This window comes from Pholcus phalangioides, unplaced genomic scaffold (genome assembly GCF_987345545.1).
Source record: "Pholcus phalangioides strain wild (caught in Gottingen) unplaced genomic scaffold, Ppha-v1.0 ptg000007l_1, whole genome shotgun sequence".
Taxonomy (NCBI): domain Eukaryota; kingdom Metazoa; phylum Arthropoda; class Arachnida; order Araneae; family Pholcidae; genus Pholcus; species Pholcus phalangioides.
In genome coordinates this window covers 33061197-33083146 of record NW_028301600.1, presented here as the reverse complement: position 1 = coordinate 33083146, position 21950 = coordinate 33061197, and the positions used below count along the sequence as shown (strand labels likewise).

Sequence of the window (21950 nt, the reverse complement as noted above, 5' to 3'; positions counted from 1 at the left end):
GCCATATAAAATTCCATTGCTTCAAAAATATCCATGTAAATTTTCAAGTCATTCTGACAATGGCTCTTCTTCTACAGTGTTTTAAATCAGAACTTTAGTTATAATCACCCTGTATGTCGTAAATCATCGCTAGTTAATCAGCATTATTTATGCTTCATTAAATACATTATATTCATCTAATTTTTATCACAGTTTTTGTAAAATAGCTTCCTAATTAAATATACAGAAAGTAACTGGAGGGAAAAAAATTTTTCCTCCAAAATATTCAATGCCAAGGATAGAAAAAAAAAATGGGGTAGATAAAACTCTGGAGGATTTTGTTTAGTCAGAAATTGCAAGGGAACAAAGAGAAAAAAAGCGAGCTGTTTTGAAATAACTGCACAAGTTGATTATTAAAAAAAGCCATTGGGCTCAGCAAACTCATAACCATAAAGAGGAGGTACTATAATTTTGCTGTTTTGTTGCTCTCTAGATTAAAGAAAACATTTTGCTCAAGATTGTGACTTGCTACTTAAAATGGATCAGTTACAATATACAAAGGAGTTAAATATTATGGTAGCTAATCAGTACTGCAAAACCAAATATCTCTGTCAAGAATGTGGTGCTGGGTATTTTGTAGGATCAATTAGTTGTTAAGAACTGCTCGCTCTGACCTGGTAAATGGTCACTGTTGAGCATTATCAGCAGCAATCAGTGTAAGTGAGGCACTGAAAGAAAGTAGATGTCACACTGGTGATGGAAGAAAGATTCATTTTGCATCAGAAGCAACAAGCACCAAAGTACAGCAGAAATTACTTTGGACATGATCACTGACTTAAGCTGGGCAATTTCTTTCCATCACATTTCCTCAACTTTTTTCTCTCCATTTTGGATTATCACTTCAGTAAGGGCTCAACTTTTTATAAATAGATATCAAAATCTAGTGAAGAACGTCAAGAATTAAGTTACACACACGTAATAGTTTAATCAGCTCTGATCGTCATACTCATGCAAATATTCAACTCATATCAAATCAGATGTTTTTTATGTATAAAAAGCTGTTTTTTATACGTTTTTGCTATTGTGGTCTGCTTTATGTCTAATAATATACTGATAGCAACTGATTTATTTAAGAGAGTATGAACTAATAATTTAAGCACAGGCATAGATGTCATTTTTTTTTTCAAAAACGGATTCTTTAAATTTCGACTTATTTGATCTACAAATTATATTTTTTGACCATTTCAAAACTAGAAGTTAATGTTTTTAAATCAATCCCATCTCTGGCATTCTAAACCTCTGAATACTTCTGAGGTTTTAGTCAGTCTATTTATACACTGGATTCACAATCCAGCATATGAATACAGCCATAATGCATGCAACATTTTCTTAGTAGTTTTAAATAAAGTTGAGGTTACTGGAAGAAAAAGGATCCTTTTGTCCCCAATTGTTGTTTTGGTTTACTAATGAATCCAATGAATTTTGAATCATTGAGATGAAGAAATACAATAATATAGTAATGGCAAACTTCAGTATACAAGGTATAAAAGTCCTCTCATGAATTAGTTTCTATGAGAAAGAAGACTTAAGGCAAAAACACATGCTTCATATGTACACATAATACCAATAACAAAGTAAAATACAGTAAAATTTTGACGGTTCAACAGAAATTGTTATTGGAACATGTTAGCTGGTTTTGCACTTGACCCTCACACAGAAATGTACATTTATATAGTTTATATCAAGGCAAACAACCATGGACACCATACTCCCACACAATCTTTTAGGACTATTTCATTATTTAAATAAATTATATTTCACTCATAGACACAGAGCGTCCTTACGAAGCTTCCAGCGCTTTAAATTGGATGCATGATCACAGATATTATTTAATCCATTTCTGATGTATATCAAATAAATGCTTCACTTATTGTCATCTATTTCCTCGTCTGATGCAAGATCAGAGTCTTCAACAGCACTTTCTTCTTCTTCTTTTTCTTCTTCTTCTTCTGAAACATCCCATTGTAGTTTAGTTATGTCAATTTCTTTGGCTTCTTTCACATCAAGCTAAATAACAGAATATAAGAAACTGATGACAAATGGAGCAAATGATTCAGTAAATATTGATATACTAAAAACACTTAATTTGATGGGAATTCAATGAAACTTATTTCTAATGATTTATTGAAAAATAACCAACTACAGTAGAACTTCATCATTTTACGTGCCTAGATATACCACAGTATTGAAAATCTTGCAGAGGACGACGGCACACCATCCTGTCCCTGCTATTTTATTAAATTAAGAAAGTCTACTTTTATGTATCCTGTCATAACATGGTTAGGTTATAACATAGGAATAAACAATAGTGCCTTAGCACCTAAGGTATACAGCAATTAATGAAAAAAAAGAAGTAATTCCAAAGCAGTATAATAAAAAAAAAAAAAAAAAGGTCAAATTCTGAAATAAGAATAAAGGGTTATTTTTAAGAAAAAAAACCCAACTTTTGATAGCTACTGCATATTTATAAAAAGAAAAAAAATAGAAACATATTGTTTTACCTTTATAGGCTTTACTACATCAAAATCTATGTATGAATCACTTCTAACAATAACCGAATAACTGTAAACACCTGGTTTTGGAGGGGCTCTGAAATTAAGTTCAACCTACAAAACAAAAATAATAGGTAAATTATTGGCCTTCAAATAAATTCCAGCTAGTTAAATACATACAGACACTTTCTCTTTCACATTGTTTCAAAAACCCGGCCATAAGTCTGGAATGCAATACAGGGTTCCCAGCAAAATCTGCTCGATCATGTCCCTGACCAAACTCAAAATTTTCCCTGACCAAAAACACATACATAGAGTTCCCACTCAAAAAAATTAGAAAAAGTAGGATGTGGGGTACCCCCCTAAGACAACATAATTATAGCATAACATTTTAAAAAATCCCTCAAAAACCCTTTTTTTTTAAATTCAAAAACAATTTATTTTTTTATTTTACTATTTATTATTTTATTATTTATTTTTATTTTAGTATCCTATAAGATTGACACAAGCTAAAGCAAAATGACAGTATCATTGCAACACGATTTTCACTGTATCTGAAATAGTGATAAAAATTATGAATCATGTAAATATGAAGATTTCTGTGTTACTAAAAACATGTTTGAATTGATTTCATTAGCCTCATTTCATTTCACCTCATATTTGATCCTCAAAGGAGGAATTTCGCTCGTATATGGCCTGCAAAAGTTATCTCTGGGGAAAAAATCAACAGTTATTGCCAAATAGAGTTCTGGTATGTAAAATAATGATATTTATTCTCAAGCATATTGATAAATGATATACACAATAATTACCTCTTCTCTTTCAACTAGGTTTGTAACAAGATAAGGAGCTGTAGTAAGAGCATGTTTGCGTTTCTCAGCCAAGTAAACCCACCAATACTCTTGCTTATTCTGAAATTTTAAAAAGATCTTTCACAAATTTTGAAGTTTTCTTTTCTACATAAATTTTTAACACATAAAATTTTATAGTTAAAACCTGTTCTAATGAACTTTGAGGAAGATATTTTGTTCGCTAAATTCAAAGCAACAAGGAAATACAAATTATTCCAGCAAAAAAAACCATATAGCATTGCACTACATAGATTGAGAAACATAAATTCGTAACTAATTAAAACTGTTTTCCATGCATGGATCCAATCAAGAGTAACACTATAACAGTATGGAGAGGTGCCTACCACAATAAAATCAAGGGGATTTAATTAACACTTACAATTGTACAAAATGTAAAATAACTATTATGTAAACCTACTCAAATCAGAAATTTTAATACTTGATCTAAGGCAAGTCTATGTGCAAAAACTGATAATTTTCATGAAAAAAAAAAATCATGATTTATTTCTCATTAATAACAATAGAGAGAACCTCAGATAAAATTTCATTTATTCAATGCCAAAAAAAACAAACTTATGTACAAAAAGTATAAATTACTGGAACCAATCATTTGTAACAAATTCAGAAAAAAATCTGATAAACATCTCAAGGAAGGAATTTTTATGTTTGCAAATTCCATATCAAATTTTGAAACATTAGTTGAAATATAATAAATAGGCACAAAAAGAAAGGTGTCTATATTTCAATGAATGTTTCAAAATTATAGAAATTAGAAAAAAAGTAGAAATTAATACAAAAAATTGTATTACTTTCTAAAAAATCTGAAATATATCCTCAGAGCATGCTATTGCTTGTTGTATACAAAAATTTAATTAAGCTTTAGGACGGACCAAATAGGTCACCATGAACTGCATAGTGTATGTTTCATTTTCTTTGTACTGTCTTGTTTTTTGTATTTATTTTTCTTTCTTGTATTGTGCATGTGTTGTTTTTTCCAATTAAAAAAAAATCCCACAGTGATCCAAATTCTGTTTTTACCAAGCATGGAACATGTGTAATCTGGACTGAACACTTGATTTTAATGACTCAGAGGGAATATCCGCTGCCTGATTCCAGGAGTCAAGAAAGACTTCGCGAAGTGAATGACAACGTCATGGGATACATTCATAGGCTGTCGAGAAACCTGAAATTTGGCGAGATCTGAACTTTGTGTTTCATTGCGATGTCTCTACTGTCCATAGTCAACATGGACCTTTAATTCTTTGAATTGGAAAATCAAATGGAAACCATATAATTATGAAATGTTATTTAAATTGTTTAACCTTGTGAATAAATGATCCTTCATGGAAATAATTATTCTCATTTTCTTGTCTGCTCACATTTTTGGATTTCCAAAACTTAACCTGGATTTGCAACAATATGTTGCACAAGCTATAGCACGTTAACGGCATCTCTGAGGTTACAGGCCACTATGAAATGAATAATTTAAAAATTCCCGATTACATATAATAAAAACTATAAAACAGGTTTAAGATAATTTTTCTTGAGGCTGATCCTCATGAACTTTGGTGTAGGTTTTTCTCCCGAGAAACAGTAGCATCTATATTGGAACAAAAAGCCAACACACTTGTAGCATACGGAATGAATGTCAATTTATGAATATAATAGAAAAATATTTTAATTCCCATAACAATTGAATAGAGCTATAATCAGACTGAATTTTTTTATCAAACATGCATAAAAGTTACCTCAGGAAAAAATGGTGAATGTACACTATGAGATTTCTTTGATTTTGTTTCCAATACATTTTCTTTTTTCGCCAGTTTTTCTTGAAACTTTGCCCATTCATCATCATCTTCATTTTCATCAAGCCTATTGTCATTATCAGCAGACACTGAGTGACTACTACCACCAGTTTCTGTATCACTTCCACTATCTTCAGCACTGTCATTTGAATCACATTTACTCTTGTCTTTTTGAGACTGAAAATAAAACTAGATGTTATATACAAAATTTCTATCGCACTGTTTTTTAAAAAGAAGAATTTTTCTCTTAAAATTCTGAGATTTTTCTGTAGCAGCACTGAGATTGTTCTGTGACGTGTGTAACAGTTTTCGGCATATTCTGCTTTGGGGTGGATATTTATGTGTTACCAGTGTTTGTTATTAGTAACTGCCACCAATAACATACATTTGTAAGTTTGCCAGAGTTTCAGTATGCATACAGGGTGTCTGTAAACTGTTCAGAAAAAATTGGAAAGGTGATATTGCCCATCAAGACGAACAATATTTACAATGGAACCTATGGTTGCAATCCACTTAAAATATCAGAAAAACAAGTAAAGTAAAGTGCCCATGTTGAAGTTTCAGTGAAAAAAAAACATGGAAAAAATGATTAACAGTTATGTTCTTCGCATAATAGAAATGAAGCTAGAAGTAAGTATTTATGCTTGTTCGACATGTTTCTAAGTTTTGTTTTTTATGAAAGACCGGCACACCCTCTCATAGACTCCCAGTGTCATATTGACCTTTGTTGCTGCAATAAGGATTCATGCGATGAGATCCTTCTCAGCGCCCACAGGTGTCTTGCACACCAATGCTTTTTCTCATTAGAAATTTGTCATATGGCAAATGATTGACTGTTATGTTCTGGAGAAGTGCTGCTTCTCTGGTACAGCAGAAATGAGGACTTGTGCTTGCTGGACATGTTTCCAAAAGTTTCACATTTTTGATACTCAGTGGATTGCAACCATAAGCTCCACTGTAAATATTATTTTCCTTGATGAGTATTATCACCCTTCAATTTTTTCTAAACAGTTTACGAACACCCTGTAAATTAAAGGGTAAAAAAAAAAATCAGTGTTACTATACCTTTCATTGCCATATGACAAATGTGAAACTTTTCTCAAGACAAATGGGAAGGGAGGACAATGTTTTTGTTGAACAGCGCTATTTTAAATATAACTGCTACATAGTTTTTACTATCTCTGGAAAACAACTTGTTGGCCATTCAAAGACACTGGGAAAAATCAAATAAATACTCTATCAACTTACGGTTTTTAATTTTCCAGCAATACCATTTTTTAAATCCACATTATGCTTTTTTGTTAATGCATCAGATTCTAATTTTTTTGGAGTATTTGGAGTGACCTTTTTTTTAGACTTCGCAGAAATATTCCGCCCTCCTTTCTTTTTTCTTCTATCTGAACCCTTTTGTTTTTTTGGTTTTGGTGAGCCATCTCTATCAGCAATGACATTGGATAGCTAGAAAGAGAGAGAAACTTCTCATTAAAATAAAACATGTGAACATGACTAGAAATTGAGATAAAAAGAAACCAAAGTAATACAAATACAACGCCACAACAGGCAAAAAGATTAACGAGGCCTTCAAACGTTCATTACTACTGCAGCCAGTTTGAAGATAAAGATTCAGAATCACCTTGGCACACACAAGATGGGGTAATGTTTTTCCTATTTTATATTTTGAATTTGCCGATAGATGTCCCAATTAATGATGAAAACTTTTTTTATAGACATGTGTGGCTGTGAGTTTGCCAATTTGTTTTTTTAACAAAAAACAGACCATTCTCAGTCCAAAAAGACAGATCTCAGTCCAACCTTGTATGACAAATTTAGAACCTGTTCTTCACTTGCATAAAAAAAACTTGTTATAAAAATCTATCAAAAATCATTAAAAATGAGGTACACGTATGTGTTCCTTTCTGGAATGCAGAAGTTATGGTAATTTTTTGTAGATGTGCTTCAACCTAGTTAAATAGATGCAATCAAAATATGATATATATTCTGAAATTTTTTTTAACCTCAGTTGAAGATTGAAGTGCAGACGTGCCAACTTTTGAAATCTAGAAATCCGGAGATTCTCCCGAGGGCCCCCCCCCCGACACTCATAGACTCGATCAAAAAAAAGGTTCATTAAAAAAAAAAAAAAAAAAAAAAAAGAATTTTTTTAATAAATTAAGAAAAAGTTACATTCTTCCCTCCCCCCATGGCTGGTTCTGCATTGCCCCGTAGAAGAATATAATTTCATGTCAGTCTTTCCATGCAGAATAAAGAAATCACATCTACATACTGTTCATAAAGCATAAGTGTTTCCTTCCGTGGATGCTATCAGTGATTGATAATCTTGGGTATATGAATTCTTAAAAGCTTTATATTTAGCTGTATATAGCTTAAAGTTTTATATTTTCTTTCTGAAGATGTTTAAGCGGAAGAAACAATTTAAAAAAATTCAAATTACAAAGCTGCGGACGAAAAAACGTGCTTTCCGCACGGCCGTTAATGGAATACAATAACGATTATACAGGAATTTCGGCAACCAAGGTCATGCCAATGATAAATGATTGCCTATAAACGCTACGAAAACGAAGTCGTGTCTTTGCCAGTTGCTTAAATGCGGTCACAGAGACTTTTTTTTACCGCTGCTCGATGGAAATGACTACGCTATCTTCTATGGGTGTTTTCCCTAACGGCAACGGTAATCATTGACGCCACGACAACGTGAAAGCTCGCGTAAAATCTAATTTTCTGCCAAAATCCGGAGAAAATGTTAACAAATCCGGAGAGTGGGAGGAAGGATGAAAAATCCGGAGTCTTCCGCCTAAATCAGGAGCGTTGGCAGGTCTGGAAGTGTTAAAAAATTAAAATAAGTTAACTTTATATGCATATTCCACATAGTATATAAATTACAGGGAAGTTTTCCTGTACAACAATATTCTTCATAACGAAAATTGCGTGTACAATTATAATACGCTTTGGTTTCATTACATCTCCCCTGGTATTAACACATCACAAGTGGGAGACAGATCTCAGTCCAACCTCGTCTGACTGAAATTTAGAACTTCTTCATCACTTGCATAAAGTTGCTGAATATAGAATCCTTTGCCGCATTTTGAAAATGGAAGAAAAGAAATAGTTTTTGAATCTATTTCTTCCTATTCCGTTGCAAATTAAAGTTTTGAAAAAAAATGTGTGGTATATAATAGATAAAATATTTTGCTTCTGAGTTTATATATAACCGTTGATGGCTGGTCATACCGAGCAATAGGCTGCCAGCTGCACCCTACAGACATGGCTATTTAATAGATAAAAGAGTATTTTGCTTCTAAGTTTATAAGTATATATAGCTGTTAACATACTTCCAATTACAAAAAATATCCAAATCACGTGTAGACCTCAGAAGATAAGTCCTTTATATTGCAAGGGACTGTATTGCTATTGAAATAAAAAACGTTTAATATGGACACCCAGTCCTAAAAAAGGGTCCCCAGGGATCCGTTCTTGGACCAATATTGTTCCTCATTTACATAAATGACATATTCGAACTTCACATAAATGGTAAATTAACCCCATTTCGCAGATGATACAATACTGTATGTTGAAGATGCTGAAATTACAAATTTAATAAAAAAAAGTTGAAGACCTATTCAAAATCTGTACCTGCCTTAAGAAAAATAAACTAAAACTAAACACACAAAAAACTAAATACATTTGCTTAAAAACAAGAAAAACTTTTAATAATTTTTCTGTATTATTAAGGGTGTTTGTATGAAATAAAACTTTTAATATGGACACCCTGTTCTAAAAAGGTGTCCCAATTAATTCAAGATATTTTGAATTATAAATTGAAGAAAATGCAAGAAAGAACCACAAACTAAGCTCAGACATTCAACAAATAACGATTTTTTTGTTTTTGTTTTACAATTACAGTATATAATTAGTGTATATGTCACGAATAATTTTTGCTTATTCATTACATTATTTAAATTATTCCTAACATATGCTTCTTTCACACTACACACTTTATATGCTGCTCTTTCCTTCATTTTCAGAAAGTTTCAAATTAAAAAATTACAGTGAATTACGCTTAAAAAAATGGAATTATTTTTTCTGTTGGGCTCAGGAGAGCAACAACTTTCTAATTTGATTTTTTAGAAGTCATAAAAAGACAATATTTTTTATTTCAATAACTATACAACCCCTTGCAATATGAATGAACTATCTGAGCTTTACGTGTTGTTTGAATACTTTTTCTGAATATGGACGCTATTTCAGATTGTTGGAGAAACTTAACAGTGTGCTTGTGTGTGTCCCCAGCACTTTCAGAACAAAAATGCTGGACACCGTTTTGTGTTCAGTAGGTGGTGCTATCTATCCAAATGGGTAATGTGTGAAATTGAAATTTAATGTGTACATATTGAAGTTTGAATACGTGATTTATATATATGTAAATGAGGAACACTATTGGTCCAAGAACGGATCCCTGGAGGACACCTTTTTAGGACAAGGTGTCAGTATTAAAAGTTTATTTAAATAGCAATACCGTCCCTTGCAATATAAATGACTTATCTTCTGAGGTCTACACGTATCTTTATATATACTTATAAACTTAGAAGCAATGGATGGCTAAAGCATCAGACAGAGCAGAATGGAAAAATTTAGAGACCTTCATCCAGCAGTGGATTGAAAATAATTGTTGATGATGATGAAACTTAGAAGCAAAATACTCTATCTTTTATCTATTACATAGCCCTGTCTGTAGGGTACAGGTGGCAGCCTATTGCTCGGTATGACCAGCCATCAACGGTTATATATAAACTCAGAAGCAAAATACTTTACCTTTTATCTATTATATACCACACATTTTTTTTCACAACTTTAATTTGCAAAGGAATAAGAAGGAAAAGAGATTCAAAAACTATTTCTTTTCTTCCATTTTCAAAATGCGGCAAAGGATTCTACATTCATAACTTTATGCAAGTGATGAACAAGTTCTAAATTTCAGTCAGACGAGGTTGGACTGAGATCTGTCTCCCACTTGTGATGTGTTAATACCAGGGGAGATGTAATGGAACCAAAGCATATTATCATCGTACACGCAATTTTCGTTATGAAGAATATTGTTGTGTACGAAAACTTCCCTGTAATTTATATACTATGTGGAATATGCATATAAAATTAACTTATTTTAATCTTTTAATACTTCAATCTTCAACTGAGGTTAAACAAAATTTCAGAATGTATATCATATTTTGATTGCATCTATTTAACTAGGTTGAAGCACATCTACGAAAAATTACCATAACTTCTTCATTCCAGAAAGCAACACATACGTGTATCTCATTTTTAACGGTTTTAAATAGTTTTTCATAACAATTCTTTTTTCAAGACCTGTGGTAAAAAACATACGTGTACCTAATTCAAATGGTCCTAGTAAAGATATCGATCCAAATTGATTAATTAAAAAATTGTTTGTTTTTTTAAAGGACATTTGACATACAATAAACACAAATCAATCAACAAAAAATTTTTTAATAATCAGTTTTGGCTCAGGTATGAAGAGGATAAGCCAAACTGCTAGTGTTCATAAAAATGCCAAGACAAAAGTTTAGGATGTAAATCCCACCTGGATTAAGTATGAAATAAATGATAAATAACTCACTTCATTTTCATCTTGTTCTTCATTAATCATCTCATTTTCTTTGTCAAACAAACAAGACATGTTCTTACGAATGATTGTTGCTGTAACAGTAACTATTGCTCCAGCAGTAATGGTGCATGAATCTTCATCATCTACAACTTTGGTTTACAAAGAAGTTTTTTATAAATGTCAGAATTGAGACAAAATTTCATTTCAAATAATTACAAAAAAAAAAAAAAAAATTCATATTCAAGTACAAAACAACCAAGGAGACCCTTGGTTGGACATTAGTCCCATGCAACAAATAGAAAAATTATAATTCATGAAATAAAAGTAAAAATATGTATTATAAAGATAAGTGAAAAATAAACAAAGGAAAGAGAAATGTAATTGAATTTAGTATAACAGGTGGTGGCAAGATATATATAATTGGTGTGAATAATAAACATGTAACGGGGTTGAAGGTGCTGTGACACATATGAGAACAGGAATCAACATATGCAGAATACAATAATGTATATCCCATGCCAATGTAATGCATTTGCAATTGTCTAAATTTTTCTGAACAAAAAGTTGGATGTTATTTGACATTTTTTTTTTAATTTAATTCATACATTGAGTTGATTCCTGTTCCTCTGTAATTCCTGTTTAACAATAATCAAAAACATTAGGAAACCATCTAAAACCATTATGAAAACATCAAGAGAGTGATAGAAGGTCTGGAAATTTACACATAATGATGGAAGAATTTGTTTTATGCAATGCAAAGAACAAAAAACTCTGATCATTAGAGCTATGTTTTTTAAAGCTACATGAAGATCTTATGCTTAAAAGATGAAAAGAAGAGGATATTCTATAAAACAACAATTTAGTATAATATATTTATTCATTGCAAAAAAAAAAAAAAAAAAAATGAATTGTACCATAAAAGCATGTTTCAGTGCATGTTAACTAAATTCTGAGAAAATTAGCCCATTAAATTGGCTTTAATTTTTGTACATTGTCGCATACGTTTCAACCATAAAGCTGAAAAAAAACCACTAGAATATTGGATACAAAGAGTAAAATTGAGATTCAGAGCTAATGATTAGTTTAATTGTGATGGCTACTTTAACATTAAAGTAATTTCTATAACTAAAAATTAATTACCTTCAGACTTTACCTCCACTTCTATAAGTGGCATCCTTGCTATAACGCTCATAATATCATCATACTGATCATCAGTCAAACTTCGTAATACTGCTCGCCTATCATCTGCTTTCATACACGCCAAGTTTCGTATGCTTCTTATATTACGCTAGAACAACAAATACAGATTTAACAAGAAAAATGAAGGTTATATTAAAAAATAGATAGGTTTTTCTTAAAAAAAAAATGTGATTGCATACTTTCCGAGTAGTGAAATGGCGCAACATATCCCCAGTTATGTGAGGTAACTGCAAAATGGGACTTCTATTCTCCCACAAAGCCTGGACAATCATTGGACACAGCTTCATTGCATGTTCAATAGTATCCAAATTCGGTGTTCGAGGTACTGCAATATCAAAGAGGCATTGAATGAATATTTTTTTTAAAAATTAATCAGCCGAGTTGAACAGAAATATATGTGTGAAGAGGCATTTAACATCAACTGCACATTGCTGAAATAACAGTCATATAATACTAGGTTCAAAAATAAGGGTTATATATAAAAGGGGACTTAATTTCAGGTTATACATAATTATTATATATAACCTGATATATTATTAATAATTTCAGGCTATATATAAAAGGGGACTGCACAAAACATGAATTCTACACATTTTTATCATTCACAGATGTAACCAGATAGAAAAATATTAAAGAGAAAGCATTGATTTCACATTTAATGAATTAACAATATTACAATAAATGCCATTTCAGGAGGAAATATTAATAAATTTTCAAAATTTCAACTATAAAATCTGACCAACATGAAGTTGGTGTGGGAAAAATATATTTTCTAGATTGAGTATTGAATTTTATTAACTTAAAGACATTGTCCTTGTTTATTGCATCAAAAAGCAAGCCTCACTAGAAATTCAGGGCTCGGCACGGATCATGGCCTCAAAACTAATGAAAATAGTGACCAAAATGTTCAAAAAAGAGACCAAATAGTGACCAAAATGTTTAAAAGTGACCAAATAGTGACCAAATGTTTAAAAGTGACCAAATAGTGACCAAAATAATTTTAGACAGAGACCAAATGGACATTGAATTTTGATTATTACCAAATTGAATGAATTGAAATTGAATTTAGTGTTTACTAAACTTTGTATTTCAATGGAACTCATTGAAATTGGTTTTTTTTTACATAGTAGTGTGAAATAAATCGAACTCAAACACATTCTGCTAACCAGAAAAGTTTTGAATAACTTATCAAATTTATCAACAACTATGCGTGAGAGAGTAACATTACATCCTTTTTAAGTAACAGCAGCAATGCCTTTCCCCCGTGTTGCTTTCCGCAAGCCATCTTAAAATCAATTTAAGCAGGAAAAAGTTTAACAAATACAAATACAACGCCACAACAGGCAAATTGCCCAACGAGGTGGCTGACTTAAGACGTCATGGATCCCCGAGCCATTTTTTTTTTTTTGGAGACCCTACCTACTACTACTACACCACACATGACCCCCCCCCAACGAATCGGTACATGCGGGAATGTGCGTGTACGTGTAGTAAAACCTGACGTGAAGTTTTGTTGTTTCTCTGTAATGCTTGTTATGTGTAGTGCTGCCATCTGCCACCAGTTTTTCTAACTATGAGTGAAGTGTTATGATTGAATGATTTATCGTTGTAGGACTGTTGCTCTCTGTGGCGAGACTTTTTAACAGGGAGATCGGCTCGCATTTGCGCCTTGAAGTTGGGAACCACAGAAAACCAACTTCAGCCGACCACCACTGTGGGGGTTGAACCCAGATCCTCGCATCGCGAGTCCGTCACTAACATTTCACATTTAAAGTGAAAAAAAATGAAATAACACAAAATTTTTGATGAGACAATTTGTCCCATCTACATTCCAGTGGATTTTTCATTCATGTTATGCTATGAATGACAGTATACAAAATGTAATCAAACTTTTTTTAACTAGCACAAATTTTATTTACATGCCTAGGTTTGTATTCCAACAAATTTTAAGAAATTTACTATAATGATTAAAAAAAAACCCTATAAAATTACATTTTTACAATATTGTTTTAAATTATTAAATTAAAATATTACTTAAATTACTGAATTAAATAAATTATCAACTTGAATAAAGTATTTAAATTATTAAATTAACTAAATTATGTTAATTATTAAATTAACTAAATTATGTTAATTATTAAATTAACTAAATTATTTTAATTATTAAATTAACTAAATTATTTTAATTGTTATACGTTAAGGGAGGGCAACCCCCCCCAGCGTCAATGGCAAAGCCTACTGATAACATTTACTCCTTTACCCAGAAACAGTATAATTTTGGCCCCCTCCACCCGTAATTTTTAACAGAAAAAGACTCCGCGGCCTTCCCCGGTAAATTTCCCATGAACCTTGTAAGCACCAACATGGCGGCTTTTTTCCGCGCCAATCAATCGCCGTTTTGCGGCGGTCAATTCAAGATGGCTGACAAAGGGCACATAAAATTACAAAAAAATATATTATTTATAATATGAATCAACCTAATATGCGAAAATCGATAGAAATATATCGGGAAATATGGAAAATTAGGATAAAATGAACATAAAAATCGAATCAACGACCAGTGCCGTCTTAAGGCATGGGCCCGGGGGCCTCAAGCGAAGAGGGGCCTCACAAAAATGAGATCTGGTTGAAATTTTTGGTTTATAAATGCGGTTGATATCAAGTTTATGGATGCTGCTGTCAGAATTACGCCATGTTAGCTCCGACTCCTCCCGTAATTTTCCACGAACAAAAACAGTGAATTTGTCCCCCCCCCCACCCACCCGAGGCTCCCGATTTACCATGGCCGTAATACATTTTTTTTCTGGAGGGGAAACATAATTTTACTGCCCCTTGACTGTGAAATTTTATAATTTTGCAAATAAATTAAATTGCCTTTTCTTAAATATACCATTCTATCAAAAATACCGTTCGAGGCATTGCCCCCCCCCCCCCGTTTTGGATCTGATCACGGTATGTAGCAACCCGGGCCGCAAGTACGAACAAAAAATTTACTATCGCCCGGGGCCGGTATCCATTTTTTTAACGGAAAAAGAGTAAACTCGGCACCCTGGCACTCTTCCTCGTTCAACACCCGTGGAACCAGACCCCGCCCTCTCCTATTGCGGTCATAACAGCGACTCGAGACAAAAACGTTTTAATAACTTTCGAGGTCTAAAAAGGAGATTGCTTTACACAACACCGATATTAAGTCAACAATCGGTATCGTGAAGATGCTCTAAATTAAGTTACGGCCAGAAGCGGATAAAGGTCAGTTGTTGACGGCCCCGAGCATTAAAAAAAAAAAAAAATATTAGGCCCCTTAAATTAGGAAAAAAAGTGTAAAGTAGGGGTCAGAGGCGTGCTCGGTGTGCCCACCGTTAAATCCGTCTCTATATACAGCTAGCCTGCACTGAGTTTTTATCAGCCTGATGACCAATTTTCATCTGATTTGGAAACCCTTGTGTTAAACTAAACGTTGAATTGCAGGATTCTGTGATCTTTTCATAAACAGTTCTCCTTTCGATCATACCTGGGGCTACGGTTTCATGCTGAGATTTAAATCCAGTTAGAAAAATAGTAAGAATTTTATTTCTAGATAGATTGCGATTTTCAGTCGGATGATTTTTTTTATTGTAAATAAATTCAAAATACTTGCGAGCTTCTTTAACCTTGGCCACCTACAAGAGTATTCTCCAAAGCGTATTAATAATACGCTTAATACGTATTAATAGTACGCATCTTTAATACGCGCGCTTTGGTATTCTCCCGCTGCGCATAAGTTAGTTTCTGCACGGGCTCTCTTAAATCGCCATTTCAAATATTAAAAAAAATTAACAAAAGTAACGATAGAACAAACAACAAATGTAACTTGCTCGATGCTCAAGAAAGGAATTCGGCCCTTAGGACTAAAGCTTTTTAAAACAAATAAAATAAAGGATCAATTTTAAAATAAGATGAAAATGAAAAAACGAGTGAGCAAGCGTGGGGAAATAAGAAAGAATGGTAGTTGGGGGGGGGATTCTTTGTTGTAAGTACGCCTTTTACGCTATTTTTTTACGACCGGCTTTTCCATAAAATGACTCTTTAACCAAGGAGCTTTCTTTCCAAGCGCCTTGAAATCAAGTTATGCTGACGTCACGCGGTATGCTCCCAGGAAGATAAGACGCCTGCATGTATAGGGGTTCTATGGGAAGGGAGCTAACGATCGTAGTTCAATGAAGGGAGGGAGAAAATTAGCGACCTTGAACCTTTAAAGTTCTCCTTGAAGAAAAGAAAAACACTGACAGCAGAAAAGCGCGCGAGACCGAGGTTTCTTTGCTAAAAAAAGTGGAAAAAGTGACCTGGGCCTGAAAATACGTAATAAAAGTGACGTGTTTCTAAAAAAGTGACTTTTAGTGAAAAAAGTGACCCGTGCCGAGCCCTGGAAATTGCACCTTCCCACCTTCAATACAAAGGCCATAACAAGAAAAGAAGCGGAAGGCAATCTGTAAAGCCACACCTAAACCCGCTGCTCTACTCGATGCCCAAATGCACAAAAACATGTTTTCCGTCAAAACCGCCCCATGCTGTGAGCTAAAAACCGGTTTTTGGGTGGTTCAAAATAGTGGAGTGGATAGGTTTTTCATGTCGATTCCGGACCCGGCTTCATTTGCATAGTGCATGGTCAAGCTCGCGGTACTTGCATTGGAAAGAATGTTCATCATAGGTGCCATAAGAGCTCTGATACATAGAAAATGGAGATGGGGTCTTTTATTGTATATATATATATATATATATATATAAGACCTCAGTATATATAGCCCACAAGCGTGTATGTGGTCCAAATTTGTTGCCAAAATCCTCTATGTGAAGAGGTTAATGGTTAAAAATGTATTATATATATATATTATAGTATATAATACTTACTTCTTCCAGCAAGAGCAAGCATTGTAAATTGAGAGGCACACTGAACAAATTCTTGCAACAAATAAGGACATTTTTTGATAATATATAGCTTATCTGAAAAAAGAAAAATATAAACAGTTACACCAAATAATAAAAAAACAAAACATGATCAAGAAACATCTAATACAGTGGAACTTTGGGTTTACGAGGATAATTTGTTTCGTAAACATGCTCCTTATCAGAATTGATCGTATATCACAAACTTTCCCATAGGACATAATGTAAACTATAATTCCTTCCACAATTATTCATTTACATAAAAACTGATAAAAACAAAATTCAGTCAATATAATACAATCTATATATATATAAAATAACATGTCCTGACTTACTGATTCATCATCACTGAGCCAAAACCATTGAAGCTACAAATATGAAATTTTGGCAGTAGTTTCATTTCATGATGTAAGGATTAGCTAAGAAAGGGTATTTTGAAATTCAACCCCCAAAGGGGTTACGAGGCATTCAAATATTACATAAAGGAATCATCGCAAAGTAATTTGCAGATTACCAGATCCATGCAAGTACAGCCATGGGTAACAGATGGTACTATATGATAATACAATAAGCGCCACAAATTGAACCGTACAGTACAAAAATTTAAATATAATGTATAGCTTAATGCAGTAAAATGTTATATACAGGGTGCACGGGAAAGTCCTTCTGACCTGAAATAACTTGACAATGAGAGCGCTACAGCTATAACTTAGATAATGGTATAATAAAGTGACGTCTGATCAAAAAGCAACAAACAGCAGTGTGTAAAGCAATATATAACAGCAAATTTAAAAATTAAAATCTTTATACGGCTAACCTGCTAGAAATGTCAATCAGTACAAATTATGTTCCTCTTGGTTACACAAAAGGAAATTTTCCTTCCAAGATTTTGAAAAAATTCTGCTGAGATACTGATAAATTTAATTGTTGATTTTTGCAACTTTCAACAGCCACATATTTTCATTTCCTTCAAGACAGTAATTTCGGGACAGATTTAAGAATAAATGAATCATTATTCAAAAATTCAAATTTATTCCAGGTTAGGGGAGATTTTTTTTTTTGAATCAATGAAACAAAAAACAATGTTATCAATATAATAAAATATATAGAATCAAATATCGGATGTTTCATTTTTACACTAAACTCCATTTATCCAGCCAGTGGGTGAAAAATTCCAGGGGCATTTCTTTCTGGGTGAGCCCAATGCGTTAAGATGGCCCTGCACTATATTTCATCATTCATCACTGCACCTTTACCTGCAATTTTTCGAACCACTTCCTGAAAAAATTCTGAAACTATTCAGCTGAAAGTACCACAAGTATTCTTTATGGGGAATTGTATAATATTTCATCATGTATATATATTGTTTGTAATTGCATTTTTAATTAGGTTGCTGTATTTTTTAAATATATGACAAGCATATTTGTTATGGGCATTTTTTCTCAGCCACCTCGTTGGGCATTTTGTATTTGTATAAGTGCTAGGTGGACATTAGTGCTTCATGGTGAACGTTTTGCCAAAAAAAAGTGCTTTGTGACCTAAACAGTTTGGGAACCACTGCATTAGACAAAAGTATGGCAAAATGACCATATCCAAAGTTGCTGTAGCTCTTACCATTCACAAGTTATCTCAAGTCAAAAATATTTTTCTATGCACCCTTTAAATGACATAGAAGAGAACATTTTCTTTTTAGTTACCTTCTTCCAACGTATTTGGATTTAACTTCATTCTGCTAAGATGTGCATGAATCAAAGCTCTCGTTTTTATGCTGTACCCACAACATAAAAATCGCTCTCTATTTCTTTCACCTAAATTAGGTAATTCCTTAATCAATTGTGGCAGTTCAAAGTTATCACTTGGCCTTTCGATGATTTCAGAGTTATGTTTCTTCTCAAATTCAAAGGATGCACCAAGTACCATGATCACACGCTTCAAAATCATGTACGGAGTTTTATGCAAAAAGTGATAATAGATCTGTGTTGTTGCCAATAAAACTTTATTTGACTGATATTTGACTGATCGGTACCACCAGATGCCCACTGCAACTGGCAGAGCAACCATGAAAACAAGGCCATATAATCCAAGTACCTTGAAATAAAAATTAATTAGAAAATACACACACTAAACATGTGAATGACATTCATAAAACACAGTGAAATCTCTGTCAAAAGCTGCCTGTGGAAATGACAGAATGAAGTAGAAGTAATGCGATTGTGTCATCAAGTTTTGGACCAAATCGAGCTGTACTCATGAGTTTTTATAAGCACGGGTAGCCCTGTCAAATAGATGAGCTTGGGGAAGGGGGGGCATTACTGCTTTACAGTCATGAAAATCAGTCCCGCTTTAAATGAAATTTATATATATCATATATATTTCGAAACACACATAGTGTAGATAAAATTCAGTGGTATCTACAAATACATGTTATTGAAAGAAATCCAATAATATCCCATTGTAGATATGGCTTCAAGTTTGCATACAAGGATAGCCATCTAAAAGAGTAACAAGGTGTAAAAGACATTTTTACAATTTACAGCTAAACTTGTGACAGTGTTTCAGAGATAGAGCCACCATCACTTCTTATTTTCATGATTTCATTTTCTACTTCTGAGCTGAGCTCTGCTAACTTACCCATAGGGAAAGAGTCTGAACCATTCATTCTAAGAAATATAGCTTTCTGGGTATTGTGATCACTTCTGTTTATTTTTTCTGTGGGATACCAGCTTAGCCTCCTTAGTCCTTGATGTCATTTTGAATTTAAAATTTTTTATGTTTATTTTTAACTGTGAAACTGCCTAAAATTGGTTTCTCCCACCAAATGTTTACAACATCTAGAGCTAATTTTGAGGTCTCTGTGAACATTTCATTTGATGGTGAAAATATATAGGAAGATGAAATAGCATAGAAGCTTAACATTTCAATTAGTTTTTGGTAAATGAAGAAGTCATCAGCACTTTTTCTAAGTTTTATGCAGATTTTATATTCAAAGTATAAATATGTTGAGATAATTGATAATTTGACATACCCACACTGAGTTTTCCTTTTCTACAATCCATGAAGGCAGAGCGATACCAAATGAAGTTGCTCCTGGACCATCTGGATTCCCGAACATCTCCCAATTTTTACGTGCTTCTTCATCAGTAAGACTAATGTGAGAATTTATTTTCACTAAAAGCTATATGTTAATCTAATCTATAAACTTCATTTAGAAAATAAACTGAAAATAACTTACGCAGCATATGCTTTAGCAATCATCATAAATTTCTTCTCATCTCCTGATTCTTTATCTGGATGGTATACCAAACTTAATTTCCTGTAAGCTTTTTTTATTTCTGCCATACCAGATGACTATTTGACAAAAGATATTGGGAAATGAAAATATTTATAATATATGCATAATATTGAAAAACATTCATTGAAAACATAAAAACATTGATTGAACAATATCTGTTGTGCCAATTCATCGTGACACAAATTTGTCACGATACAAATTTACCATAGCGTCGATCCGTCATGATGTCAATTTATCACAGAGTCAATTTGTTGCAACGTCTTTAATTCACTGCACATGTTCCACGAATGTCCTTCATTCAGCTCTTTTAGCGGAGGTGTTAGGTGTGAGGACACGAATGGTTTCATAATAATCATTACATGTAGTTTTTATATTTTATATATATATTAATTTTTTTCTTTAATAAATATAACCAGCCAGAGCGAGTCAACCAAAACAACAAGATTGAAGTTAATCCTTAGCTAAGGCTCTCTCCAGACAATCCTCCATTTAAACTGATCCCACATTGTTCACCAAAATAGGTTTAGAGTGAGACAAGTCCACAACACACGTGCGTACTCATACTGTCATATTCACGTTGCTCACTGAATAAGGTGCTAAGTGAGATAGCATGGGTGATCCCTAATTGTATATATTTCCCCTCACACAATATTTCTATTTAGCATATTTTCATCAAATCCACCGGAGCAAGTGAACTCAACCCAATAAAACTGATACTGGCTTTTAGTCAGCAAGTTATCAAACCCATTTGCTCACCAATAAGGTGTTAAGCGAGATGACTCACTGATGGATATTTTATATTTCACAATAAAATTCTCTTTTTTTTGTATCATCTGTATATAACATGACAAGTGTAAGATAACAGAAGAAATGACATGGGGGCCCTCCAATCGCTTTTAAAATATACCTTCATCCTAATGTGTACATTCATCCATCTTAACGAAACCCAGAAACTTTTCTCCAACTCCCAACCCCACACATCTCATCTGAAATCACCATAAAATTTCTTAATCGCAACAGTTCTCCTCATTTACGGTAGAAATCCGTAGAAACCATGGAAACTCAGTAGTATTTGGCAAGTATGAATAAAAAACATGAAGGAAAGTGCTCACACTTTCTTTAGTAAAAATGATTCATTAAAACTAAAACTTAAGGCCGATCGTGATGTTGCCTGCCTGCAATCATATGTAAATGAAATGACCTTGAAGCCGATTGACTTGTTCAGACAAATGCGGCCGTACGTTGTCACGATCCCTACTTTCTTTGCATTTTATCTCCAATAACTTCTTGTTTTGCTAGCTTAAAACGATCGGCTGAGGTCGTTAAACAAGTCATGCCATAACTTGAATAACTCTTGTTCTCTAGTTCCTGGTTGGTTTGGTGAAAATGATTTTATCACGAAAAGTTTTGTAAATGAAAGTCTAATAGCTTTCTACAAGTTCTATAGCACCGATCTGGTAACTATCGGTACTGCTCTGGATGATGAAACCCTGAATAGATTATCGGTGAAGGTGTCGATCTACACCGATCTAGACGTCCAGTTATCCTGTATTCTACTATGTTAGTTTTACTAGTTTCCGATGGCTTTCGTCCTCGCCTGGTGTTGGTGACTAGTTTCCGAGAACTTTTTATCTCTAATCTCTGAGAGATCTTCACCTGGTGTTGGTTGCTGGTGACTTGCTATGAACTCCGGAACTTTGTTCTTAG

At 33.2% G+C, this 21950-nt stretch overlaps 1 protein-coding gene across 1 annotated transcript in view; it reads right to left on the bottom strand.

Annotated features, from left to right (window-relative positions):
* Positions 1-21950, bottom strand: part of Sec63 (translocation protein Sec63) — a 37882-nt gene continuing 15932 nt past the window's right edge. Inside the window, exons 4-15 of the mRNA XM_089233067.1 lie at positions 20184-20299; positions 19977-20097; positions 18649-19039; positions 16916-17008; positions 12208-12353; positions 11969-12116; positions 10841-10977; positions 6436-6645; positions 5131-5364; positions 3344-3442; positions 2541-2645; positions 1-2046 (exon numbers count right to left, since the gene is read on the bottom strand). Of these exons, the coding sequence (XP_089089193.1) occupies positions 1903-2046; positions 2541-2645; positions 3344-3442; positions 5131-5364; positions 6436-6645; positions 10841-10977; positions 11969-12116; positions 12208-12353; positions 16916-17008; positions 18649-19039; positions 19977-20097; positions 20184-20299 (1944 nt within the window). The 3' untranslated portion in view covers positions 1-1902. The remainder of the gene's footprint in view (positions 2047-2540; positions 2646-3343; positions 3443-5130; positions 5365-6435; positions 6646-10840; positions 10978-11968; positions 12117-12207; positions 12354-16915; positions 17009-18648; positions 19040-19976; positions 20098-20183; positions 20300-21950) is intronic.